The sequence below is a fragment of the Biomphalaria glabrata genome, chromosome 17 (genome assembly GCF_947242115.1).
Source record: "Biomphalaria glabrata chromosome 17, xgBioGlab47.1, whole genome shotgun sequence".
Lineage (NCBI taxonomy): Eukaryota > Metazoa > Mollusca > Gastropoda > Planorbidae > Biomphalaria > Biomphalaria glabrata.
Genome location: NC_074727.1, coordinates 11497964 through 11525959, shown reverse-complemented (window position 1 = coordinate 11525959; position 27996 = coordinate 11497964). Strand labels below are relative to the sequence as shown.

The window sequence follows — 27996 nt, the reverse complement described above, 5'->3', positions numbered from 1 at the left end:
AAACCAAAAAGCATCTTCATGACGTCAACCACCTTAGTTACTCGAGACACGTCATGCTTATATGGATTGATTTGTGAAAAGTGGAAAGGTGTACTTTTTACCAACGGTAAATACTTTAATATGAAGTGTCTTGAGCTGAAATTATAGGTGTTATTTAACTGATATAGCTAGTTATTCTTTGGATTGTTGTAACTTAGCAGGTTTATTATTCTCTTACAGTAGAACCCTTTAAAACACTGGCTGGTTGTGGCGCTCATTGCTGTGCTACTAACCTAAAAAAAAAAGTGACACAGCTGGGAAGTTCATCAAAATTCAACCAGGTAACAAGATAATGACATTTAAAAAAATAGATTAAATAAGATTAAAATAATTCTAAATAGATCTAGATCTATATTAGATCTTTGTTTAAAAAATGAGATATTAATGTCATTATCATAATGAGGTACACGAATTGTGACGAATCTTTCTGCTAGTGACATTCGGTTATACTGTAGATCTAAATATCTTATCTTATATAATACAGACGTTACTTCAAAAAAGAAGATGATTACGTCCTACGCGTCATGCATTTAGTCATGCATATTAACCAATGACTTAAATTCTGCCAAGTCACTGGTTTTCCTGGCTAGCTCAGGCAACCCATTCCATGCTCTAATAGCACTAGGGAAGAAGGAGTATTTGTACAAATTTGTCCTAGCATATGGGACGAGGAATGTGCCTTTATCTTTGTGTCTTTCAGAGTATTTTATTAAATTTTGTTTTTGTATTTGAAGATTATGGTTCAGTGTTTTATGTATGATTGCTACTTTACTTTTGAGCCTTCTGTCCTGAAGGCTTTCTAAATTTAGTGATTTTACTAAAGGTAAGGGTTAGATAAATGTCTAGATAAATGTCTAAGTAAATATAAATAAGAATGTAAAGATTAGATTAGATCTAGAGTAGACCATAGCCTTATTTTTTTAAGAATATTTTTTTAAAGTTTGTTTAGATCTTGACAAGATCTGGAATCAGCACTATTAGTCTATTTTTTTATTATTTTTTTTTGCCGTTTCTAGATCTAGATATCTAAATAAAAATTTTAATGCGTTGCAATTTTCGTATTTCGTTTTATATCGAATTCCTTGTTCCGATTAATCCTTGTTTTAAAGCTGATAAACTTACTAACGTGGCCGCGACATCAAGTCACTTCTCCACGCTTATGTAAGCCATTTAGAAAATTTAGCGTAAAAATTGTCTAATTTTTTAATTTTAAGGTTATTGTGTAGATGCTAATTCACCTTTACGATTCAGTTTTCTGTTAGTAACGTTGCACATTTAGATGCTTATGCGCTTTAAAAACAGACCAAAACCCCTTGCCTTGCCAAAGGTTGAAAAGAGGAACGTGGGTGGCGTGCTCCTACCGACCAGCCACTTTTCGGCTCTTAAGTCTAAGTTTAGATCTAGATCTCTAGAAGTGCATACTATTTAAAAAATTTAACTCTGCGCCATTATATCATTAGCTGTAAAATCTACCATGTTTTAGCAGTATCTAGTTTAGACTCAAATGTCTCAATTCACCCCATTGAAAATGATTTGAATCATTTGAAGTTAATTAGATCTATGGTAGATTCTTATAACTGAACACCGACTTTCAGGAACTAGGTCAATTTTTTATTTTATTTTTTTATTTGGTGAAGGTTTAACTTACAAAAAAACTGAAAGCAGATTCTTATTCTGCAACTAAAGGACTATTAAAATAGCTGTGTTCCTTTGTATTACCACCCATAGTCAAGATTTTATAAATTGGGTCACCTCATGCTCCTATTTTGAACGCAGTTTTTGGGCTTTCTCCTTTAGTTGAACAGTGAGCACCGCTGTTGAACACCACTATGTAATTGCTAATAAATTATATCTGTGTTACTTAAAAATTATTTAAATTGTAGTAAAAGAAGTATTTATAGTCTATTTCCTCATATACTCTCTCTCTTTATATGTATATAACAGGCAGTGGTGGATAGTTTGTGACACTACACGCCTCTCCTCAGCTGAGTGTATACCTCTCCTCACCGCCAGCTTATCTTGCGTGATCACATGCAGTGCCTACGATCAAACAGGGTCATAATATAGCCTTCATCCCTTATATGGGTATGAATTGCCGGGGGAGGTTAAAACAACAGCTTTACATACATGGTTACCGCGAATCTAAATAACTGCCATCTGCTTTGGAAAAACGGAACAAAATTACAGGAACTTATCTAAAATTGGATATGCCTAGTTCCGAAACGTCTTTTTTAGCTCCACACATAAAAACAAATGAATTACAAACAAAAAAAAGCTACCCGTTTAGAAAGGAGAATTCGATGGGGTGTTCAAAATATAAGAGCCTCCTCTATATCTAGATCTAACTATTCTCTAGAAATCTAATTCTGACTATTCACTATTTTTATTCTACTGTAGATAAACTATTAGATCTAGAAGAGTGACTCTAGACATAGATTCTATCTAGCCTAGAATAGTCTAGATGATGATAATCTAGATTATTCTAGATTCCACTTTAGTTTTAGATCAAGTCTAATCACAATGCCTTCCCTTCTGGCTACTTTTAACTCTATCTATTAGACTTAGACGACTTAGACCTAGTAGTGACCTTAGTAGTCCTAGTTTCCTAGATTAGTTTAGTCCTCCCAGTCCCAGGGCTTTCCCACTAAGGCCTAGGTACTAGGTTAGTCAAGTTAGTAGTCTTTAGATTATCATATATATAGATTATAGATCTAGTAAATTCTAGATTTTTTTTTATAATTGGTCACATGGTACTGGTAGAATCTAGATTACCTATCTTCATTAAGGAAAAGTAAAGAAAATAATCTAGGTCCTAGGTTAAATGTCTAACTCTATTAATTAATAGTATTTGATAGTAAACAAAAACACTATGGTCATGGTAAAATGGATTTTTTAACTGTAAAATTTATAAGATGATGTAAAACATTGACATTGTAAATAAATTAGAATTTTCACCAGTTGGGCTTACGTTGTCTAGATCTACTTCTCATAAATGGATCTAAATGCTATACAATATTGCAAGCTATTCAAATTTATTCAAAATGTACACACCATTATTTGGTAACCTGAGTCTGTACAGTAGTGTAGTGTTACAGTTGATTGTTTTTCAATTCAATCACAAAAAAAATAATTAATTTTAAAACAGGAAATGACATTTGTCAAAAACACTAGTCTGGCTTAATCTTTGGGTGAAACAATGTACTTTTCTCTTTTGAAAATAAAATATAGACTCTATGTTTGAGAAATGTATTTGAAGAATAAAAAGGCCAAATCAATGAATGTTGTAATATTGCAAAAAAAGTGTCATGAAGTAAAGTACATTCACCAAAAATGAAAAATTAAATTAAATAGTAGCTTGCTTGCTCATAAGTATTACAAGAAAATTACAATATGCACAATCACAAACATAAAACAATAAAATACTTAAACATCAATAACCACAGCGCCCCAGCCAGCATCTTTTCTGTGAAAAATATACGCTACATACACATTTAATATATATAGTTATATAGGCTACTAATCCATCCATCCTAGTGGCGCTACAAGCCATGGCATGGAGGGCTCTGGCCTGCTTCAACACGTCCTACCATTCAGATCTCTCCTGGGCCTTTCGTTTCCACGCCCTTACCCCAAGCTGTTGCAGATCTGCTTCCACATCATCAATCCATCCCATTCAGCTACTAATAGGGGCACAATTTATCTATTTTAAATGTGCAAACTAGATAAAAAGCTAAGATTATTTTTAAAAAATCTTGTAACACCTCAACTTTGTAACCTTAGTCCTTAAAAAATTGAAGCTTGAAATTTGGAAGACTTCTAAATTTTATATATATATATTTTCTCAATAGTATTACAACTTGTAGTACAAAGAAGCAAAATATTAAAGATTTTTTTTTTTTGTAGTACAATGGTTTCTATTTCTTTGAATTCTTTCCCCTTATCTAAGCCACACACATTAATCTGTTTAACAGACATGAGCTACACATTATAGCTTATAACTTTATATTTATATATACATAATCTGCCCAATCAGCATTCTCAATAAAATAATGGAAAAATTATATTTAACTCTAGATAAAGAGTGCCCAGAAATCTCTCCAACTGGTGGAGACACTGACTGAGGCTAAGTAAAGCACCATTCTTGAGAGCATGGAGAATAATAATGCCATTGCAGCTCAGGGCCCAGATGATGAGGCGAAAATTGAAAATGTGAAACCAACTGTCGATGAATCTCCAGACAAGGACAGGAGCAACAGACAGCGAAGGCGCCCTTATCGAAGAGAAATTCATCCTGAAGATGGTTAGTAAAGTGCTAGAAATGTTTTTGTTTGATGGGATAATAATATTTTGTTAAAACAGAAAACAAAACTTTTTGACACTTTTGTTCTCTCAATAGAAACTGGAAAATGGGCCATTCGAAGAAAAATTTGGGACTATTTGGAAGATAACAACTTGGTAAATGTGCCAAGACCTTGCCATTATCGTATTCCTAATTTTGAGGTAAGACAATCATCTAGGACACAGCAATATATATATATGTATATATATATATATATACATACATATATATATATACTGACTCTAAACCAAGCCTTATTTATTTATTTATAGATATATATCTATACTATATAGTTGAGAGAGACAGCTGATATACAATATATTTATCTATAGGGAGCAGCTGCTGCTAATGATAAACTGGCAACACTAGAAGCTTTCAAAAAGGCCAAAACTGTGAAAGTCAATCCTGACAAGCCCCAGGAGCAAGCCAGGTTTTTAGTACTTGAGGTAACATATGTTATTAAATTAGCTAAAAATCATACTCTATATATTCTATAATTGACTTTTTTTTTTTTTTAATGTTTATAAACATTTGTTTTTAACACCATTTTTCAGGCTGGAAAAGAACTAGTTCTTCTAAATCAGGTATTTGATGATTTTTTTTAAAAGATGTGTAAACATAATTTTTGATTCTGTAGATTCTGTGAGTATGGTTTTTAGCCCATCTCTGAAGATACTTAAAGCTAATATCAGTGCAAAGGATGAAATGTATGGGACGTAATTCTGTAAACCTGATGATTCATTTTCTGATGCACACTCATCTACAGTATGTTTTCCTCTGTTTGCTTGTAACATAGATAAATATGCTTTATAAATTAAACTGTCTTGATTAGACACAGAGGAATTTACTGGTACCTACTCCACAACTTAAAACTGGTCTTCTGAATCGTGTGGTCCCTCCTGAAGGCACTACTGATAAAGAAAAGCTGAGACATTGTTGCACATCTCAGGTAATATTTTAAAGGTAGTGATTGTTCAATAAATAATTATATAGAAATATTTATATATATATATATATATATAAATGTATATATATATATTTATTTATACAAAACAAATGTTTGAGCATAATTAACTACTTTGTAGGGTGTGAAAGAGAATAGTAAAGAAGTTGGACTTGATGAGAAGATCAAGATTGATCTTGTTGTTGTAGGGAGTGTGGCTGTGTCTAGGAAAGGTAAATATGACATGAAATAACCTTTTTTTCTTTTCATTTAAAATTATTAGCTTTATTTAAGTGTTTCATTTTTTTTTTCCCAAGGTTACCGTATTGGTAAAGGGAAAGGTTTTGCAGACTTGGAATATGCAATGATGAGGACAATGGGAGCTATTGATGCTAATACTGTAGTTGTGACTTCAGTTCATGACTCCCAGGTGGTGGATATCCCTGAAGAGCTGGTCAGTGTTTGTGTTGTAAAATTTGTTTACAAATCACTCTTTTTACAGGGGGTTTAACATATTAATGCTAAACAAATGTGAGACCTGACAGGAATACTCTTCATTACATTCTGATTATCACATTATAAATGAACTAGTTTTCAAGAAAAATTGAAATGTCAGCTATTTTAAGATAATAGGACCTATTATAGCGGAAAGCTAAATGCTTATATTACCAACAGCAGCACAAAAACTATTTGTACAAAGAAAACCAATATTATGCATTTAAGGATAAATGCCCAAGATGGACAAAGCTAATAGCACATTTATTCCTAAATGTTTTGAGAATGATTGCAGCAAGTAAAAATAATAGTTATGCAGAACTAATTGAATAGAATAGCATTAAGAGTGTTTATAGCATATTAAAAGTATTTGAGTATCTAAGTGTGTAGAACATGGCTCAAGCTTTTAATTTTGAAAAAGAAAATTAACAAATTTAGAATTAAACAGCTAGACCAATTATAATTGTTCTTTAATTATAATGTTCAGTTCTCTAGCTTTATATGAAACTCTTTAGTCCATTAAGTTTCTTTTTTTTTTTCAGTGCACTGATGAAATATTGGGACGTAATACTGAATTTTATGTGGATTCATGCTTTTCTGATGCACCTATTAGTACACTGGCTAGATTTAAGACTATTTATGATAAGTTTTGTCTGAAAAAGTAATTTTGTTTTATAGGTTGATGAGCATGATATGACTGTAGATTTCATTCTAACGCCAACTGAAATCATTGAGACTAATTGCACTCGACCTAAGCCCACTGGTGTTATTTGGAGCCATCTAGAAGTCAACAAATTCTTTCAGGTTTTTTTTTCTTTTTATACTTATTAATATTATCATAATGTATTACTGACGTACATATTCTGGTGTTTTTTTAAAGGATAATGTGCACTTAAATGAAGTCATTTATTTCCATTTGTACAGATTCCTGTTTTGAGACAACTGAGGGAAATTGAGAAGCAGAATGGTAATAATGTTTTCTTGAAGGGACAAGAAAGTGCTGAAGATGATCCTCTGGAGAATGCAGAACCGCCTCGTCCACGAAGATTTAGGCGATTTGGTGGGCAAGGTGGCTACAGAGGACGTGGTAGACCATATAGGTATACATGGTTTTATTTGTTGGTAGCTATTGTACAATTTTACCTTATGCTTTGGATGTTTTGCTGTACAAATGATGAAAATTATGGGACGTAATTCTGTTAACCTGATGATTCATATTCTGATGTGCACATCATTACTAAGTAATGATGTTTGTGTACCGTAATAGAATTCAATCAAATCAAATTTATCTTCTTTTTATTTCAATCTTACATTCAAGGTTCAGAAGAGGTGGTGGTGGTCCAGGGCGCCGCAGAGAAGGAGGGGATGACAGTAATAAAGAAAATGTTGAAACTGGAGATGAATCTGGTGCTGATGGAGATGATGGACGTGGAAGAAGAAGGAATTATCGCAACCGCCGATTTAGACGTGGTGGTAAGCCCCGTGCCTCAGAATCTGAGCATAGTGATGGTGGTGGAGAAGGGGGCCAGGGTGATGGTGAAGACAAAAATCGCCAGAGAAGGTTAGTTTATATGTGTATAACTTTTTAATATGTATCGGAAATTTACTTTTTTTTTTTCAAATCTCTTATGCCCCTTTTTTTTTTTTGTTTTTTTTTTTTAAAAATTGAAAATGCTATTCTTTATAGATATCCTCAGCGTAGACGCTTTCAGCGCCGCCGCCGTTATGATGGACCTGGGGGAAGAAGAGATAATAGAGGAGGAGGAGATCATTCAGGCAGTGATGGTGAACAGAAAACATCAGGAGATGAGGATGGTGAAGGTGTGCTTTTTTTTTATATATATATATATATATCTAATATCTTCAAATTATTTCTGGATAATGACAGTTTTACTTGGGCATTCTATACCCTTCATTCAAGTAAAGTTTTTTTTGTCTTAATTTATGTGTTATGTAATAACCCTTTCTTTAACCAACTGGGATTTAAATCTGATTATTGAGTCTTGTTGTAAAGCTACCTAAATTGAAAGGTACATTAGACATTTTTCTTTAAAAAAAAATTTGGTGCCTTTCATTGTTTAGTCCTAATTTAATTCCATGGTGTTTTGTTCTTTTTAGGCCGCAGACCATTACGTCAAAAATTTAGGACCAATCCAGATGCCATTGTCTGGGTTGGTGGACTTTCTCGTCGACTACGTGTGAGTGAATTGAAAACTGAACTCCGTGCCCTAAATGTCAATCCTCTTCGTTTGGTATGGCGTGGAGCTCGTGGGTTTGCTTTTCTTCATTTCCAGACAACAGATACCGCCAAGGAGGCTGTAGATGTTCTGGGTGGGAAAGAGCTAGATGGAAGAGAAGTCAAGGTTTGTACAGTTATTATAATTTCATTAATCTAGTTATATATATATATAAACAGTGCTTTTTGTTTTGTAAGGTGCCAGTACTCATACAAATACTAATAAATTAAGAATAAATAAAAAAAAAAAAAAAATAAATAAAAAGTAGTAATTTTTCCCTGCATTGAAAAATGTGCCAGTTCCAGACATGCCTACCCCTAAGACCCAGAATATGGAACACTCAGGTTGAAAATGTGGAATTTTGGACCCCAATGTGGAACATATGCGCGTTTACGTTTGTCAGCCATACTGTACGCAATAAATAATATGCGCGTTTACGTTTGTCAGCCATACTGTACGCAATAAATAAAACTTCAATTATATTACTTTAATAACAATACTAGTTTGCTTCTTATAAATTAGATGTAAATAGTATAATTAAAAGTAAGAAAACCTTTAATTATGTCCTTTGGCTTTGTTTGAAATCAATAGTTCTAACTCCTATGTGATTATTCTAGATCTACCGGTACTTGATTATCTATCCTTTTCTAGGGCTCTACTCTAGTCACTCTAGAAGTTGTCTCTAGTTCTAGATCTAAAATAATTTAAGAGTGTCTACTAGTAGCACTAGTCTAGGACTAGACCTACATCTAATAAGTCCTCTAAGTCTAAGAACACAGATTATAATAATTATATTATAGATCTAAATATTTATGTCTAGATCTATGGACTTATTGAGAACTAAATTTATTACATATGATAATGACACATAGAAATCTAGAGATCTATCACCTTCTAAGTCTATTTCTCTAGATACTAAGACAGATCTAGATTTAGTATCATCTACTGATCTAGTTAAATCTAGTAATCTAGTGCTAGCTGCTAGATCTAGATACTAATTTAGACTATGTAATAAGTAGATATATTCTATAGCCTTATTTAGATCAAGGCCTTAGCCTTACTGTGTCTAAGTTAATTAATTACATTTAGATCTAGGTCTAGATCTCTAATAACCTATTTGAATAGAATTACCTAAGAAACCAGTTTAGTTAGTCACGTTAGTGTTACTAGTAATACTAGTCTACTAAGTCTAGTGTTAGTGTTAGAATAGCGCCTTTGTCGGGAAAAGAAAGGGATTTGAATGAAAAATTAAGCTTATTAGCACTTACTAGATTCTAAGAATAGATCTAGACCTAGAGTACTAGATGTAGATGTATATCTATGTCTAGATCTAGCTCAACCATATCTTCGTAAATTTAGGACACACCGGGAGCAGATGAAATGTAAACAATAAACACAGACCTAGATATATTTTATTTTACATTCAGTATTTTCATTTCGCATTATTTATAAATAATGAAAAAATCGGCGATTTTTTTTTTTTGTGTCGGAATTCAGACTTGGCGGAACAAAAAATCGTGAATGCGGAACATGTGAGCTTTTTTGATGCTTTTGCGGGACAGTTCCGCATAATGCGGGACTGTAGGCATGTCTGCAGTTCACTGTACTGGTGCGTACCTTCATAAAAAAAAAAGCACTGTATATATATACACACACACATATACATACATATCTATACTATAAAGTAGAAAGTAAGGTGTATGTATACATGTCCCGAATAGAAATCAAAACCGTTTGACCAATCTTGATAAAACTTGGCATAAATGTTCCTTGGGTACTAACTTAGACCGTAGTGTGTGTATTGTAGCCCTAAAACAAACTTAGGACCCTCAAAAAAAAAAAGTTGACCAACTCTATGAAAGCATTATAACTTCATGGATCTAGGCCATGTTTACATGAGAAAAGATTGAAAGGATTTAGATCTAATTTTTAAAACTACACTTTGCACAGATAGCTTTTACTTTGACACATGAAAATACAAAATATAGTCTATTGAGTTCATTATGTAATAAAATTAACCTTTCAAAAGCATTGTTACATAAATTCGTTCCTTATATCTGCGAATTTAGAATTCCTGACGTACATTCTTTCATTAGACATTACCCAAAATGTTACACCTCTCTATTCCTAAGTCTAAAACTCTAATTCAATAAGATGATAGAACTTCTCTTCGCAAAGATAGTTTTATGATTAAACACATAAACATACTAATTATAGTCCATTCATTTCATATATTAATCAAATTAACATTCAAATTTGTTGTTTTTTTTTAAGCTTTTTTCAAACATTCGTTCGCTAAAGCTGCGAAGCCGTGTTGAGATATATTCTAATAGTTTCATACATTTACGTACTTCTAATTAAAAAGGTCGCGCATGCGCAGAATGAACTCTATCCAAGCCAATATTTAACTCTAGATTATTCTAGATCTAGAACACATGATCATTCAAAATTAAGTCTATTCATTTCAATTTTTAATCAAACATATGTATGCCCACAAGCAAATGTTGTTATTTGAAAACATGCATTTAAGTCGATTAGCTATTTTTAGAGCTCCATTCATACTATTTTCTCTTTTTACGTTCTCACATTCTGTATTTGCTTTACTTAACATTATTTTTTCGTTTAATTGTTTACAAAACACTCATAGTGACTATATTGACCGTGATACTCAAATAAAGATCCGCGGGTAATATGTGTCTAGTAAATATATATACATATATATAGAAGTACATTTTCCATTGATGTCCAGAGAAATGGTAATTTGTCAATTGTTAGCTTTAAAAGAAAATATTTATTTTTGCATATTCTTGATACAATTTTTACATTTTTTTAAGAAAGTATCTATATGTACCATAAAATTGTAAAATAAATGACCATTTTTTTAGGTTGAGATGGCCAACAATGATCGTCCACCTCGTCGAAGAGGAGGGTACAACAGAGGTGATAAAGTAGACAGTCAGTCTTCTGAACCCATTGAGAGTGGGGACAGGTAAGTTTTTCATTGGTTTCTTTGGTACATAAAAAAAATAAAATTCTCTTAGTATTAAACTTATTTGATAGCAGTATAATTCCAAAATACTACTAATTATTCATTTATGTATGTATCAAGAGAGCTGTTAAACTTCCTTTATCACTTAAGTGCTTGCTAAGACACTGTTTGGGACAAATTTGCAGACTGAATGTTAAAATTCATTAAAAACCCCATGCTTTCTATTTTGTATTTTAATTTCGGTATTTCCCAAATGGTCACATTTTATAAATAAAACATATACACAAATAAGAAAAACATTTCAATATAGAGTAAAGAAATTGAGAAGCCAAAGAAAAAAGTAAAGTCAGCTTGTATGTAGGTTTTTTTGTGTTGGGGGGGGGGGTACCAATAGGGGTGTGGGGCATTATAATACGGGCTATTTCAGTTACAAGTCAAAAGTCTGTTAGACAACATTGTGATGCACAGGGTGAAAAGAAACCAACAATAATAGAGTTCCAAGAGAAAGCGGGCCATTTCATTTTAGCAGATGCTAGAATTCTTGGCTAATTATTAGTGGTATTGATAAAACGTGGACCCATTATTGGAAGTTTAAAAAAAAGAAGGATGGGGTTTTCCGGTTGTAATAAACAAAATAAAGCTTTTTAAATAAGTAGTATATTGATTTAAACTTTTAAAAAATTATCATTAGGAAAAATGTAAACGCAATCCAACACACCAGTTTGAAATAGCAAAATGGAAAAGTTGAGTCAGTTACCATTTCTTTGTGTTACACAATTTTATTTATTAAAAAAAATTAGGCTTGCTTTAACCTTGTTCAGTGTCTAATTCATTATGAATTTTGGACATACTAGTTGCTGTGTCTTTATATCTCTTTCTTATCTTATATAATACAGACGTTACTTCAAAAAAGAAGATGATTACGTCCTACGCGTTATGCATTTAGTCATGCATATTAACCAATGACTTAAATTCTGCCAAGTCACTGGTTTTCCTGGCTAGCTCAGGCAACCCATTCCATGCTCTAATAGCACTAGGGAAGAAGGAGTATTTGTAAAAATTTGTGCTAGCATATGGGATGAGGAATGTGCCTTTATCTTTGTCTCTTTCAGAGTATTTTATTAAATTTTGTTTTTGTATTTGAAGATTATGGTTCAGTCTTTTTGATATACAGGGGGGGGGGGTGCAAAAGGTAGATATACAGTGATAAAAAAAAGTGTATATGTACTGCATTTATTATACTGAAAGAATAAAAAGAAATGATTAAATTACTTGCTTTAGCATAATGAATGCTTTAATTGTAAGGAAATATTTGAGACCGTTGTATTTGGCACCTCCGGAATAACACAAAGTAGAACAAGCCTCTAGTCTGGCTGTATTGTAATATAAATTCTACGTAGTACCATTATACATAACTGACTGGCATATAATATGGATTTTGGATTATGGATAACTTTTTGACGCTAAAATAAATATTTTTGTTTTCAATGGAGGCACAAAATGGCGAATGTTTTAAATTTATTTATTTTTTTTATTAACTGAGAAGCCATTTTCAAAATTTGGCTAAATTAAATTCCTTATAACATAATTTCATTCCTTTGTCTAGCTAATCACTAAGAGAAGATAGAAAAACAATACTTTTTTAACAAAATATTTTGCAAAATGCCTTTTTTTTTAGAGATACAGCAAATGTGTAAAATAAGACAAAAGGTAACACTTGTTTTTAATACATTTTTTCCCTTTTTCTTCAGGTAGGAAGGTGATGTAATGGGGATCTCTGGCGGTATTAGTGACCTCGTCTTGTTTATTTTTGTGTGTTTGTTGAGGTCCCACATAAGCCGCCGCGGAAATGACACATTTCCGCCGTCCTCACTTGCCTTCCAAGGGCGGAGGGGACAAGAGATGATGCAAGCGACCGACCAATTAGCCATAGACCTACAATTGTAATGACATGGACATTGGTGGTAGCCCCATCCAGTTTGTTTTGTTTGTAAAATATAAAGCTATAAATGACGTATTCATTCAGTGGTTAATTCAATTGACGTTTCTCGTGTTTTTTCTTAATGATTCTTGATTGCATACATAAGAGAAGAAATGATTAACCCTGCCCAGCTTTCACTGAGACAAAAAGAAGCTACTCACTGGCCACTACTACTAATCACATTGTTGTCATTTTTTTTTACCACTAAGATGAATAAAGGGCTAATTCAGTAAAGGTTGACATTTGGTAGTGACTCCTTGGTAACTGTCCCCCCCACACCCGCAGTCTTGTGCTATTTTCTCTGTTTTCAAACACAACTAAAAACAGCACACAATACTACATGGCGACGAGATTGTTTAAAAATAATGTAGACTATTTGACTATAAGGCAGCACTTTGTTATTTCTTGAACAATATTCTAGTGTATTGAAAGTGTAATGACTATTAGTGTAAGATTATCAGAGAAGTACTTACTGATAACTTTTGACCTATGTCAATGTATTCTCAGTAATGCATTTTGTTTTCTCTTTTTAAACAAAAATTGTTTTACTTGTAAAATGAGGAAAATTTGAGTTTTCCTGGAATCTGTTGTTTTTTGTTTTCAAAAATAATTTTTTTATTTTTACACTTTAGTTACTTACTATAAGGATATTTCTGTAGAACATACTGCTGTCTCAAGAATTTGTGTATGCAAGAATTTTCTTTCTTGTTATTTTTTTTATGCCATTTCAGTAATGAGTGTGATTTTTTTTACAAACTACTGCCTTGAATTGAAGCACTGTTTCGCAAAGATAGGTTTTACCTATATTAGAGAACATTTTCTATGTATTAGCAACCATAATTTTTATTTTTTTAGTTATCTTTTATAAGGTGATCAATTCAATCTTTATGAAATTTTCCTTGCAATTCACCAAAAGGCTGTTTCCATATACTTCTTTCTTTCAGATGAATCTAATTTCCCCCCCCCCCCCCCCCCCCCCCAAAAACACCCACTAATTGTTATGATCGGTTCCAGTTGTTACTATTGCAAATATTGTTAGTGGATGTACTTGAAGTGGGTACTAAACTATTTTGTACAGATATGTAAAGTGATGTTTTTTTTTCCTTGTGCATATCATATTTTATAAGAAGTGTTTTGTTTTTATGTTGTCTGCAGAGGTCACAAGATAAAATTTCTGTCTGCCAAGTTTATAACCAAAAAACAAACGCCCTCAATTTGAACATTTTCTTGACTTCTAGCTGGCATGCACGTAGATCAATTGTATAAGACCACTGGACACGGAAACGTCAACGTTTGTTTCTTTTTTTTTATTTAGACTGCCTTTTATTATTTTGCTGCATTTGATACAATGTTTAACTAGCTGGCTGGGATCTATCATACTTTATTCAAGTAATGCAGGCAGTTTGGAGGCTTAGCTTTGGATAGTTTTGTTTTAGTAAAGAACTTTTTGTTTTATTCCCTGTGCTGGGAAGTGTAGATATCTAAGAAATTCTTTCATGCATTCTTGTCAATTGTATTTACTCATTATTTATTTTTTTCTTCTAAATTGTTTTGTTTCTGTTTAGGTCTAAAACTTAACTCTTAGATGATGGGACTAATGGCTGCATGCATGTTGTGTTAGTCTATACTTTTGTAAGGATAGGAAAGACTTTTTCTTTTGAAGTTTTCATCCATTAATTTGGTGCATAGTTTTATATTTGATGAACAACTTTGTTTTGTCAAGGTTTGACTCTTTTTTTTTTTTTTTTTAGGTGGAGAATGTAAGTTAGGATTCACCTAATTTGTACTCTAGATGTAATAATTTACTGGCCATTTTCATTACACCAAGCTGGTCTGGTCGTGGCTATTACTTTTGTCATGTTTCAGCTGAAAAGCATTAGGATGGCTGCCACTAGCCAACTGAATGTAGTGAGCAATGGCTTGGCCAAAATAAAGTTTCTCCTCAAATATTTCATTCATGCAGCACTTTGTATGTATTGTTTGTTGACTTCAATAAACTTTGTCTTGTTCTCACACATTGTTTTCACCTGACATGCTTATTTACTCCATCATTAGATGTACGTTGTCATCTGAAGTAACCTTTCATCACCCGGTCACAAACTTTCACAAATTAATGGCTCCAAATCTATTAGTAAGCATACAAGTTTAAAAAAAATAGTAAAATCTTTTAAAAATTCTTTTAAAAACCAAACTTATTTAGTCAATCATGTAATTAATAATACATTTGTGAATTGGAAAGTTTTGTGTAACAAAACGTACCCAGTGCGCTATGATCCAATCACTTAGGATCAGTTTGAAGGGGGGAAAAAGTCACTTGTTAGATGATTATCCAAGTACTTAAAAAAAAAAAAAAAAAGGTCTCATAGTCGTTGGATTAAAATGTAAGCAAACCACCTAATCCACTACATGATTTCTTTCCCCTTAGCTGAAGCTTTATGTTCTAGGCTTTGTATATTAACTCCTTATACATGTAGTAAACCTTGACCATCTAGAGAAATAGGTTAGCCGTCGACCTACATATTTGTGGTGTGGTAGGTTTCTTATCACTGCACTGCAAATACTGGTAAGAGCATGCGTGTCTCGGCACGTCCAACCACGTTAGTACATAGCATGTTGCCATTGAAGGTTTTGACTGTGTTCTACGTGTTGATGAATTGTGCAGTTGTGGTGGCTAGTAAACTGCAAGATTCGACATGTACACAACTTGATTCCTGCTCCTGTACGTTTGGAAATGGGACACTCCTAGATTTATCTCCCCTGGCATTCAAATCCCGTCCAAGGTAAATAAACTATAAGGTCGGAATGTATCACTCTAAACCTAATGTGTGTGTCGTTTATTGTTCAGAATGAAACGGTATGTATCAGCCTGGTCAGTCCTTGCTTGACCTACTCATGATGTCTATTACATCATAACCCACCCACAAAATAATTTTTTGGAACAAAATTGTGATTTCGTGTATGACAGGGTTCTATACTGTCTTTCTCCAATTTAAAATCAACACTCCCAAACGCAGAATTTTCTTCATGTAAAAACTCTTTTGAACTATAGAAATAGGCCTATAGATTAATTTATAATACTCTTTGTAAATGAACTATTGTCCTTGTTCAAAGCTTACTCATAAGGACTACAACAAGTATCACACTTTAGTTTCTTTCAAAACATTTTAAAATGACAGTTTACTTTCATGTGATACAGGCATAGTCATGTGAAGAACATATTAGATTAGTACAGTGGTGACTGTTCAACTGAAAAGCTTCATCTGGGTTGTCTTACTTGTTTTCCTGTTTGTTTCCACGCCACATTGCATTGGAGTCTGGTCGTTTCTTTTCCCCACCTCTCACCAGTACTAGGGTTTTATGGAGCCTTACCCATAATCTCTCTAGCTGAGATGAAAACGGCTACCCGGGGCCAAGGCTACATAACGAACTTTCTAATAGAATCTAAAGGTAGCTCATCATTGACCAAGTCTTCAAACATTCAACTATTTCTCCTACTACCTGTACTGAAAATAAGCATTTTTAGAAGGGGTGCTAATACCGTGCTACCGTGTTTGATAAATAATTGAGAAATCTGAAATCCCAAAATAATAAAAGGATATAATGATTACAAAAAATATTCAAAGTTAAAACTGCAGATGATCTAAAAGATATTCGTTCGATGTCATCATAAAATGCAGCCAACGAGATCTTACCAAAGCAAAAAGCGATTCAGAATGCTCCAGATTTTGATTCACAATGTATCAATGCCCAGTGTTAGCAGACACCTTCACGCTTACTGGGCCTCTCAGAATGGAGAATCTATTCCACTGCACTTCTAACATTAGCATTGTGCCCGGGAATGAACAAAAAAAAAATAATAACAATAGCTTCAAGAGTAACACGTTTCTGTTGAAGGAGGCTGTTAACAAATTTTAAAAATACTTGTATGTATGAGTCGGGAGTAGCGTCGAGGGTCCCGTAGGAGTGTGTTTGTGTGTTTAAACCAGAATTGATAAACAATAATGCGTTAATAAAAGTCGGACAATTTGACAATTTAAACCATCGTCTTCCAGATGTAGGACATGTCTATGTAGATGTAGGACATGTCTATTGCCAGCCGTCTAGTAAAACTATCAATAGCAAAAAAAAAAAAAAAAATGGATTTCTAACAAATTGATTGTACGTCAACGTAGGTCTGCTAAAAATCTCGTATGTGGAAACAGAAGCCTCATTTTTTTGTACATGTCAAAACATTAGGCCTACTGGAAGTAGCAGGTAATAATAATGACATTTTGAACATTGAAAACAAACAATGATTAGTTTACAAAACTTACTAAAAAATGAAAACCTAATAATATAGTTTGGTCTGAACAATGCCAAGAAGCGCTAGACATAATTAAAACGTTATGGTAAGGGGCACCGGTTTTAAAACTACCTGACAATACTAAGGAATTTATCTTGGCCATCAGCCATTGCAATAGGAGGTTGTTTAATGCAATGAGGGAATGGCGTCGTCCACCCTGTTTTTTATGCGAGTATAAAAATGACACCCGCTGAGTTACGCTGTATGTGGCAAAGTATATAGGTCGCAGCTTGGACCGTGTAGTCGCCGGAAATACTGCATACATCATCAATCTTCGGACTCCAATACAAGCCTTATCATATATATGTTTATGTATATGTTTATTAAAAAGGAGATGGACAGCTTCAGATGGGGAAGAGATGAGAGGTACAACCCACGGAATAAACATCCTCATGGTATCACCAATGACTCAAAGCTCCTGAGATCTTTGGTCTAAGGCCATTTTGCCTGAATTCAAACATTCGGCTTTACAAATGATTTTTTCTTCATAGTATTAGCTTTAGTTTGTCCATCTACAAAGAAGAGCATGTTGTATTGATTCATTTACGTAGAAACGGAGACTACTACAGGCATAAGGTTTGACTATAAAACTGTGTACACGCTCACATAGGCCTATCAATGAATGCTGTGTCTATACTCAGAATAATTATTCGTATAGTAACTATAAGCACACGTGACCAGGAACGTACACATATTTCTCTTCGCTTTCTTAGCGGCGCATTGATCGAGTCGTGACCAATTTCTGAGAAGCGCTGTTTTGTGTCTCGACTGTATAGTTGTTATATTAATGGTGAATGCAGGGGGGGGTGGGGGTGGTAGAGGAAAGTTCGCCCTCCTCTTCCACACATACCCACTCGACGAAAGTACGGAGATAGAGCGGATGTGCATGACGATTCTCGGAAATCAATTAACATCAGCTGTCCTTTGACCTTCGTCGTATTGTAGCTGTGGCAGTTCACGTAACCACCCCCCCCCCCCCCCAAACTTTTCTCGAAACTAGTGAATAAACAGTAGGCCTATTTAATATATGTTGCTTTTTTTTTACGGTACCTTCCTCTCTTTCTCTACCTCTCTAATGTTAAAAGAAACGGAACCAGCTTGTTTACTACGGCGTTATGAAGGAATGGTACGCATATAAAGAGTATGTGGTACTAGGAAAAGGGAACCAATCATCGTCCCATTAAGCCCCTCCCCCTTTTTCTGTAACACCTTACAGCGTAAATTTTTAATTATTTTTTCGTCATTAGCATTGTAAGTAAACTCCCCTTTCAGACCTTGTGGTCTATAGGGCAGATGATGAAAAGGAGGGTGTCATGTAGCCAGCACAACGACCAGTCGTCTTTACTTTTCCCCAACTAATGTCAGGTACCCATTAGAGCTGGGTGGAATCAGAAAGCGCTTAAAGATCCCAAAATTAAAAATCCCAGTCTTCACCAGGATTCGAACCCCAGGACCCCCTGTTCGGAAGTCTAGCGCTTTACCACTCAGCCAATTATCAGTCTAATCAATACTCTATTGTGGTAAAATGTTGAAACTTTGAAGCATGAGCAATCTGCTCAAATGATACTTGAATTAAGTCGTCAAAAGTTAATTTGCCGTTTTCAGATCCTTATAAGGTCTAAATATTTCTATTATAAACAATATCTCGAACTATATGACTATCAGTGTTCTACTAGTTTTCATTACCTTGCTAAATTTCAGGTAGCTCTATAAGGTTTCGTAAGGTTATTATTGCCGGAAGTGGTAATGGAAATTAGCTCTCCACTACCTATAAAATGCGTCCAATGGCATGCGTTTGAGGTAGCCTCTGACAATCGGTCCAACTCCTGGCCTTCACGCGTGGCTCAGAAATTGGGTCTTGTTTTCATTGTTAAAGTGGTTCTTTTACTTGCCACACGGATGGGGGGGGGGGTATATTCCAGGCCTCATTGTGGCAACATACGTCAGGGGAAACTAGAAAACTGCCTTCAATGGGCTTCCACAGTACGTACATTGCACATGGAAAGGATGAATGAAAGGCTTCACTAACCCGTCCAATCCGCCATGCTGTTCCCTAATCGGGATTATGCGGGTGGTGATGGCCCTCCCATGGCTTCTGGCGGTACATTATAAGAATATATAGGAACCCCTCGTGGGCTCGGCTTCCAACCTTCACATGAGAAAGAGGAACCCTTGCGTTGACTCAATAAATCGTGTACCAAGAAAACGAATGTTATTAAATGATCAGAGGGATCACTCCTGGACTTTGGGTGAAATCCTTCCTGTTGGTCAATGGGTCATAAATGGGTGCAAGCTCGACGCTTATCGGACACTCACTGAGGAGAAGAGGCAACTAGCGCCAAAACTAGTAAGCTTCGGACAGGAGGGACTCTTTAGCCTTGGCTGGCTACCCACCTAGAAAAATAAAAACTTTGACTTCAAAACTCTGCTGCCTTGCAGCTATACCCAACACATGTGAAAGGCATCGGGAGTCAAGCCTGAAAATAAAATCAGAAGCCGGTGATCCTTAGGCAGCTTGCAGCACCAGTGCTACACTCTGGCAGAGCCTGCAACGACATTGATTCCAAACTGTATCGGCACTTGACGTTCCTTTGGACACATCAGCAGCGTGGAAAGGGGAAACTGCTGCGTGGGCGTTCCGACCATTGCAAATCTTCAGGCATTCAACCCTTTCTATGGGATGATGTTATGATCCATAGTCGATTCGCAACCGACAGAAGTTATATCTATATATATAACATAGTGCATAGTATTATTGTAGTACGATTACTTAATATTCAAGGAATACCAGTCACACTTGTATACTTTTCAATATCGACCCATAACATCATTGTTGTTTGAAAATACCTGGAAGATTTAGCATATGAAAAAAAAACATTATACATAACAGTTTGCAACATTGGGCTGCGGGGACATTTTGCAAGCTTCTTTCTATTTTTCGAATATACCTTACTTTCATGACATGGCAGCGAGACACTCACTTCTTAGACGCAAAAGAGAATCTTGTCGAACATGGTCACCTGACGACAAATAGCAGACACCAGCTTCAATGGAGCCCTTTGTGGTCTGCAAACCCACAGAACAACTCTGCCATTCTGTTGTCAAAAGCGAATGCAATGCGATGTCCATATAAAGAACATCGCAATAAATAATCGCACCATTCATTCCAGTAGATCAGTAATACTCAAACTAAGGCCCACTTCTTATCCGGCTAGTTCAGCGGTTCTCAACCTTTTAAGCTCGGCGACCCCATTTTACAATCCACCACTCTGCGGCGACACCCCCCCCCCACACACACACACCTAAAGCAATAGAAGAGTAGACAATAACAATCCATATTTAAAATGGTCTTAGGCGATCCCTGGCAAATGGTCAATCGACCCCCCCAAAGGGGTCGCGATCCACAGGCTGAGAACCCCAGGGCTAGTTGCTTTATAAAGAGCAGTTTTATTTAGATGGAAGCCTATGACCAGATTTTCTACTTTTTAATTATTTTTTTTTTGTTGTTGTTGCCAGATTCGTTCTAGATGGTATACAGTTTCAGTATTTGTACAACCCGTGCTACAACTTTACTTTTGGAGAATGTGAAAATGTTTCGGTAATCCGTTTTTTTTTTCCAAAGAAATTCTACTTTAATACTTTATTGTATATATACTTAGTAATTTTAAAACTGTATAATCAGAATTATTCTTTTGAAATCTTTTGTTTTTCGTGTCTATACACACACCACTGTGCAAATCAGTATATGTCTATAATGGACCTACATAGATGTCTATATATATATATATATATATATATATATATATATATATATATATATATATTAAATGATATATCGTTCGTCTATACGCCTATGTACAAATGTTGAACAGATGCTGAATCGAGTTGACGGTAGAGTGTAGAGGAAGCCTATATGTAGAAGAAAACCGTTAAGAGTCTGTTCTGACATTTGACAGACATGACGTCTGTTTATCCCTAATTTAGGCAGCCTAATGATAGTAGATGAAATTGTTGTAGTTAACCTTTTTAAAATGATTAGATTAAACGACATTAAATTAGTTTCAGACGCTTGTGTGTTGACCAAGTGGTAGAGCGATATTTTGTTGTATTGACGGTCTCAAGTTCAAAGCTGGCATTTTTCTTATTCATGAACTTATTTTATGAATAACACACGTTCCTCCAAAAGAGGAGAGTTACATCCTACGTGTGGTGATGTGTTAATCTAGTTAATTAACTTGAGATTTGCGAAGCCATTGGTTTTCCTGGCTGATTCAGGCAACCCATTCCATGCTCTAACGGCAATTGACAAGAAGAAACAGCTCTAATGGCATTGGGAAAAATGAGTACTGGTTCGAATGTTTCCTAGCATACGGAATACAAAAAAAAAAAAATAGGACTTTGTGTCTGAGTGAGTATTTTATAAAGTTGTGTTTCTGTAGGCCTAATTGTAAATTATTGTTAGGTTCCTTGAGTATTATTGCGAATATTCGTTTGTTATTAATCTAACGGCTATATTTTTCGTCAATTCTAGTTTCTTTATGTTTTCTTGAGAGGGCCAAAAACAGAGGAAGCATATACTAAAGATAAGAAAAATATTGGTCTAAACAAGGTTTAATAATAGCATTTCACGTTTTATGTTCTCTTTTGATATGTAAAAAAATCTTTTAATAAATCCAATTAATTTGGTTAATATGGAGATTCCACGATAACAAGGTATTTTGAGTTTATAAGTCACTGTACATACCGGATTTACCATGAATAAGTTGTTTTGTTAAAGGTTTTTTTTTTTAATTCTTAATAACTCGCATTTTTCTGGATGGAAAGACATGTTTCAATTGGATTCCTATTTCTTTTAATTCATCAACATCTCTTTGTACAATTTAATATCTTGTGTTGTTTTTATTGTTCTATATATATATATTACGCGATCGTCTGCAAATGTCCCTGAACTTATGCTATTAGGTAGGTCATTTTTGTAAGAAACATGATTTCAGAGAGTCACTAAGTATATGCTTATAGCTCGTAGGGATTTCAGAAAAGTGGAATTGGTTCTTATATTGTCCACACGTAACTATCGTTAGCCGTTGACCAAATAAAAAAAAAACCAGAAGAGCTGAACATCGTCTGCCACATGGACATCACAACTAGAATATTTGCGTGTACTAAAAACTTCTTATCCAGTGTCTGATTTGACGTGTTTGATTTTAAACAACAGATGTGTCAATACCAGAACGTTGCAGGCAATTACTTCGTACTGGGCACACAGGACTCAGCTTATTTCGTTACAGATACAGATGATGACCACATAGTCTTTCTGTTATATAGCCACACAGACTCCTATGGATTTACAAGGTAGGTAACTACCATTTTCAAACAACATTGTCTTACTGTTGGTGCATACTGCCTTTAAACAATAGAACCATAAATAAGAAGAGGAAAAAAATCACAAATTAAACTCTTAGCGCATTAGATGTTACACGAGAATGTTACTAGCATTCTAGTCATGTCAACACGGTACACTGGGTTGGGGGGGGGGATTTTGGTGATTGTTAAATTTTTAAATATTTTCTTTAGTAGCCTACAGGAAGAAAGCGATTTTGTGACTTCCTGTGATTACATAATGACTATCACACCAGCTTCCCGAGTGAAATAAAACTGCATTCACCATTTATGGCACAAAACTAATCAACATACCAGTCATTAATTGTGGATTTTGGTTTGAAAACAAGATTTGTAAAAATTAGTGGAGGTTTGTTTTTTTCTGTCGTTAAGATTCCTTACGTAAGCAAATGAAAATAGTTTATTCTTTTACTGCTAATGAAAAAGAAAATTCAGATTATCTAGAATTAATGTTTTAAAATCTTGACATATAAACGCATTACCGGGCCAAGTTACGCTTTTCAGTCTAAACATGGCTTCCTTGTGGTAAAGGTCGTTAGATGACTAGAAGACGATTAGGCCAATAGTGAAGCAAAACCAGATCCCAGATGGGGTGCCTAAGGACCGATTCCATTGCGCTAAGTGGGATGCAAGAGAGCTCCAACAAACATGTCATTGTCCACACAATGTTCCTCAAGGATCATTTTATGGCGGACACCCACACGGTTGATGTGGTACAGAGAAGGAATAAAGTGGAATTTCCCCAGTGTGCTCGGCCTTCAGTCTCGCCTTAAACCCGAGCGTCTTGGTATGCAAACCATCAGTAAAATGGATGTACCATATAAACGTTACATCTGCATGGATCCCTCCAAGACAGAACTGTTGTTCATTCAAACAGGCCAATGGAGGGAAGCTTATTTCTAGGGCCTAGAGCATTCTCAACCTGTGGATTGCGACCCCTTGGGGGGTCGAATGACGATTTTGCAGGGGTCGCCTAAAACCAACAGAAATATGGATTTTTTTAAAGCGTAAAAATTGAAATTTTCTAAGTTTTTCCATTGGAAGTAACTTTTTTTTCTTATTGTTGTTTGAGGATAGATTTTGCAGACAAATGAAACAGAATGATTTCCAATCATTTTATTCTCGTAGAATTAATAGATGTAACAGTTTAAATGAGACATATTTTTTATAGGGTAAAATTCCCGCACCTCCTAAGGTACTTCAAAAAGCATTTTTGTTTATATTTAATTGTTTCGTCATTATTTTATATTGGAGGTAATATTTTCATTATAAAACCACTCACGAAACTGGATCTCGAACAAAGAATTAACATTAAGAAGATTTTTTACGTTATAATGTTATTGAAATAGTTGAGCAGAAATTGAAAAACCCCATTAAGTCCTTTGTAACGAAGTCCTATAAGCCGAATCTATGAAACTGAAACATCTCTAATTTCATTTGGACTGAACATGATACAATGTATCTAAGACGATTTTAAAGACGCACTTCTTTTTTGCAAAACTCTTTAAACGACTAGTACGTGATATATACGAGTTATGCGACTTTGACAAAGTTGATTTTTTTTTTTTTGAAAAGTATAAAATCTCTTGTAAAATATTCGTGATTTCATGGTCTGGATTTCAACATTAGGTATACAATAAGACAGCAAAAGTCATTGGAACTTACTGTATGATTTATCGATGAATATTAGTAAAGAATACACTGCCACAAAAATTACAAGAAGCAATGAAAAACATCACTGTGATGATCAAATGCAACATGGCTTGGTTAGTCTGAAAATATCCGATCCTTCCTAATAACATTTCAGCTTTGGAAGACAAAATTGGACGAAAAAAATATTCGCATATTTTCAATATTATCTGCTTTCTATGAGGATACAATGATAGTTTATGTGAAAGAACATTATGCGCTTACTTGATGACAAAATTTCCTTCTTTTCAAATCTGCTGGAGTTACAGTTTGCCATTGCTAGGAGTCCATTCACACTCAAAGTCGAAGATTTTACAAAGACATGACAGAAAAAGTCATTAATAGTGATGCAGAGAAAAAAATATTTTTCTTCAATTTCAGTTACACGATTCTTTTTCAGTCATATCCGGATTTGTCTGTGTTTTTCTTCCATTTCTATAAACATATTTTGTATCCAGCATTTTAGTTTTCCAGTTTAAAAACAGAAGTAGACTTGATGAAGAGGATGGCAAAGACTGCTAAAAGAATCCCTGAGCTCAAGAAACAAAAACAAAGTTCAACCTTCGCATCGACGCTGTTTTGTATCCACTGACTATCGCAATAGTAGGCCTACCCCGTTTTAGCGGCGTAACTCGCTAGCTTCCTTTCCGCAATGCTTTTCAAATAGTCACAAAAGTAAACAACATGAATATGGTGAAAACGCAATAGAAAATAAAATAAATTGTCATAAAAAATACATTTCATTTTTTTCAAAATTAAATGAAAGCAGAAATATAGACGAAATATAATTTCCTATTATTTCGTGATTAAACATAAAGCTTGGGCATTGCTTATCAGATATAACATTGTGATTACAATTTTTTAAATAACATTATCTAAAGCGCAGTTTCTCTAGAATATTATTTTACGGTTGGGGTTCGCCGCAAGGTGGGGAATAATAAATAGGGGTCGTCGAGCTAAAAATGTTGAGAACCACTGACCTAGAGTATCCAAGAGTCTAAATTTTGAGGACAATTACAAAGAAGAAGATCTAGATAAAAAAATTGGCCTATATGCCTATGATAAATAATAGAAGCAACCTCTTTCTGTTCAATGTATTCTACCCCAAGATCAGAGTCATAAGATTATGAGTTTTTAAGCAGTTCCTTATATAGTTCAATATATATTTATCTGGTGGAAATTCAGACCGATTTGTATGGTTAAAAGATCTTGGCGAGCTAGGGCATAGCAGTAATAAGCCTACTTGTTAAATTTCATTACATTATTTTTATGCTATGGGCAGCTGGTATGTTGGTCAGTTTGAATTTAGGAAATCAAGAAATCTCACTGTCTTGGACTAAAGAAATAGTTCTAGGAATACATGACTTTGAAAGTGTGAAGACACAGACAGCCTTGCATTTGTCCGATCTATCATGTAATAACATTAAGACTCGATTCGTAAATTATTATTTATCTCTTTCTGTGAACCCTGGATGTGATATCTCATTCTGTGAACTCTGGATGGGATCTCTTTCTGTGAACCCTGGATGTGATCTCTCATCTCTTTCTGTGAACCTTGGATGTGATCTCTCATCTCTTTCTGTGAACCTTGGATGTGATCTCTCATCTCTTTCTGTGAACCCTGAATGTAATCTCTCTGTGAACCCTGGATGTGATCTCTCATCTCTTTCTGTGAACCCTGAATGTGATCTCTCATCTCTTTCTGTGAACCCTGAATGTGATATCTCTGTGAACCCTGGATGTGATCTCTCATCTCTTTCTGTGAACCCTGGATGTGATCTCTGTCACAGTCTCGGTTGACATTGCCTGTTAAATGTTCACCTCGGGTTAAGAGGGTGAAAAGACACGTGAAACTCCTGATTTAGAAACAGGAAGTAAGGATGACTAAATGGACTTATGGTCAGTCAAGTAGTATCATTTGGTCCAGGGCTGTAAGTAGTATCTTTTAGTCCGGTCTGGACGGTAGTGACTTAAAGAGTCGAGTAGTAACTTTGAGTTAAGTAGTATCTTTTGGGCAGTCGAAGCCAGTGGTCAGTCAAGACAGTATATATATATATTTCTAGTAGTTAATTTTCTGTATTATTGAAGTATTTGCTACCCGCGGTGATGCGGACGTTACTTGTGGTCTATTCTGAGAATTTAACATGTATATACGTGCCGCTGTTATGCGGATGTGATAATGTTTCATATTGGATTATGTAACTGCCAAGGAGTGCATTATTATTATTGTCATCAAATAAACTTTATGTTTTGTCTGCCAAAGTGGATTTAAGTCAGTCTGTAATATCTATGTTTGTCACGTGTGACTCCAGGAAGCACGAACCCAGCATTCTACGACATTCGCGACACATCAATAGTAACCAGTCTCATGTGTAATATTATAATACTACGTCAGTACACACTTAACGTTGACAATCTCTCATCTCTTTCTGTAAAACCTGGATGTTATCTCTCATCTCTTTCTGTGAACCCTGGATGTGATCTCTCTTTGAAGAAAGACTACGCCCTACATGTGTGCATGAGAAAGTTGTGGCTGTCAATTTGATTTGGCTGACATCATCTCCCCTGAGATGTTCTTGTTCGTTTTTTTCTTCTCAAAATTGAAACAAAAAGTTATTATTATAATTTGTTCAATTTGGAAAAAAATGTACTTAACTACAATTAGAAGTTTAATCAATTTTTACAGACATACAACAGTACAGTTGGTGTGTTCCAATCAAACTACTGATGACTTTATATTCTTAGGAGAACATACTTTAAGAACATATGTAAGTTTGGAGAAATTTGTTTGCTATTTGGGTAAGATGGAACATGTACTTTTATGTTGCACAATACTACTAATTCAAAAGTTGAACCAGAAAATACTGTAATAACTTAAGTGAGGCAACTCAACTAAACACATATTTGTTTATTTACAGACATCACATGTACACAAAACAACATCTCTCTTAGGCACTCAACTTGGGCGGAAATCATTCTCCTCTTATAATCCTTTTCAGTCTAGTCTATCACAGTGCGTACCTTCTAGCTTAGATGGCGGTGCGCATGGCAGTTATAACAATACATTAGACTTGATTCCTTTTTTTCTTTGCATGCTATTAAGTCTTTATTGGTAGATGTAGCATCAGATATCACATTGTCATGGGAAATGAACAGAACCAAACAAATTTGGTAGATCTCAGTTCATTATCTGTTTGACATTAGTCTGTTCAGTTCATTATCTGTTTGACATTAGTCTGTTCAGTTCATTATCTGTTTGACATTAGTCTGTTCAGTTCATTATCTGTTTGACATCATTAGTCTGTTCAATACATTATTTGTTTTATATATATCATTAGTCTGTTCAGATCATTATTTGTTTTATATCAGTCTGTTCAGTTCATTATCTGTTTGACATCATTAGTCTGTTCAATACATTATTTGTTTTATATATATCATTAGTCTGTTCAGATCATTATTTGTTTTATATCAGTCTGTTCAGTTCATTATCTGTTTGACATCATTACTCTGTTCAGTTCATTATTAGAAAACATTTCATAAGC

At 34.5% G+C, this 27996-nt stretch overlaps 2 protein-coding genes and 1 non-coding gene across 7 annotated transcripts in view; all 3 read left to right on the top strand.

The window, feature by feature from the left end:
- The first annotated feature begins 5 nt into the window (after nt 1-5).
- LOC106055547 (methenyltetrahydrofolate synthase domain-containing protein-like) lies at nt 6-15038 on the top strand. Of its 3 annotated transcripts, XM_013211840.2 has the most exons (16): nt 6-106; nt 220-320; nt 4114-4339; nt 4436-4539; nt 4711-4824; nt 4933-4962; nt 5211-5327; nt 5464-5554; nt 5639-5775; nt 6495-6620; nt 6741-6916; nt 7135-7377; nt 7504-7637; nt 7935-8179; nt 10939-11042; nt 12794-15038. In XM_013211840.2, exons 3-16 carry the CDS (start codon nt 4189-4191, stop codon nt 12795-12797), a joined length of 1776 nt encoding a protein of 591 aa, XP_013067294.1. In that variant the 5' UTR covers nt 6-106; nt 220-320; nt 4114-4188; the 3' UTR covers nt 12798-15038. The 3 variants fall into 3 exon arrangements, with proteins under 3 accessions (XP_013067294.1, XP_013067293.1, XP_055870927.1); XM_013211839.2 differs by lacking the exons at nt 6-106; nt 220-320 and adding an exon at nt 1050-1200; XM_056014952.1 differs by lacking the exons at nt 6-106; nt 220-320; nt 12794-15038 and adding an exon at nt 1050-1200 and having other exon boundaries at nt 10939-11046.
- Nucleotides 6981-7044, top strand: LOC129923827 (small nucleolar RNA SNORD82). The gene has a single exon (XR_008775772.1). It is a non-coding gene; the product is annotated as a small nucleolar RNA SNORD82 (small nucleolar RNA).
- Nucleotides 15039-15537: 499 nt separating the features above from the next.
- The window catches only part of LOC106055546 (uncharacterized), a 50854-nt gene continuing 38395 nt past the window's right edge, over nt 15538-27996 (top strand). Inside the window, exons 1-4 of one of the 3 annotated variants that reach the window (XM_056014954.1) lie at nt 15538-15803; nt 20882-20963; nt 22581-22717; nt 27141-27222. In XM_056014954.1, coding sequence (XP_055870929.1) covers nt 15595-15803; nt 20882-20963; nt 22581-22717; nt 27141-27222 — 510 coding nt within the window. In that variant the 5' untranslated portion in view covers nt 15538-15594. Of the gene's footprint in view, nt 15878-20881; nt 20964-22580; nt 22718-27140; nt 27223-27996 lie in introns of all 3 variants that reach the window. The other 2 variants (XM_056014953.1, XM_056014955.1) reach the window with 2 other exon arrangements.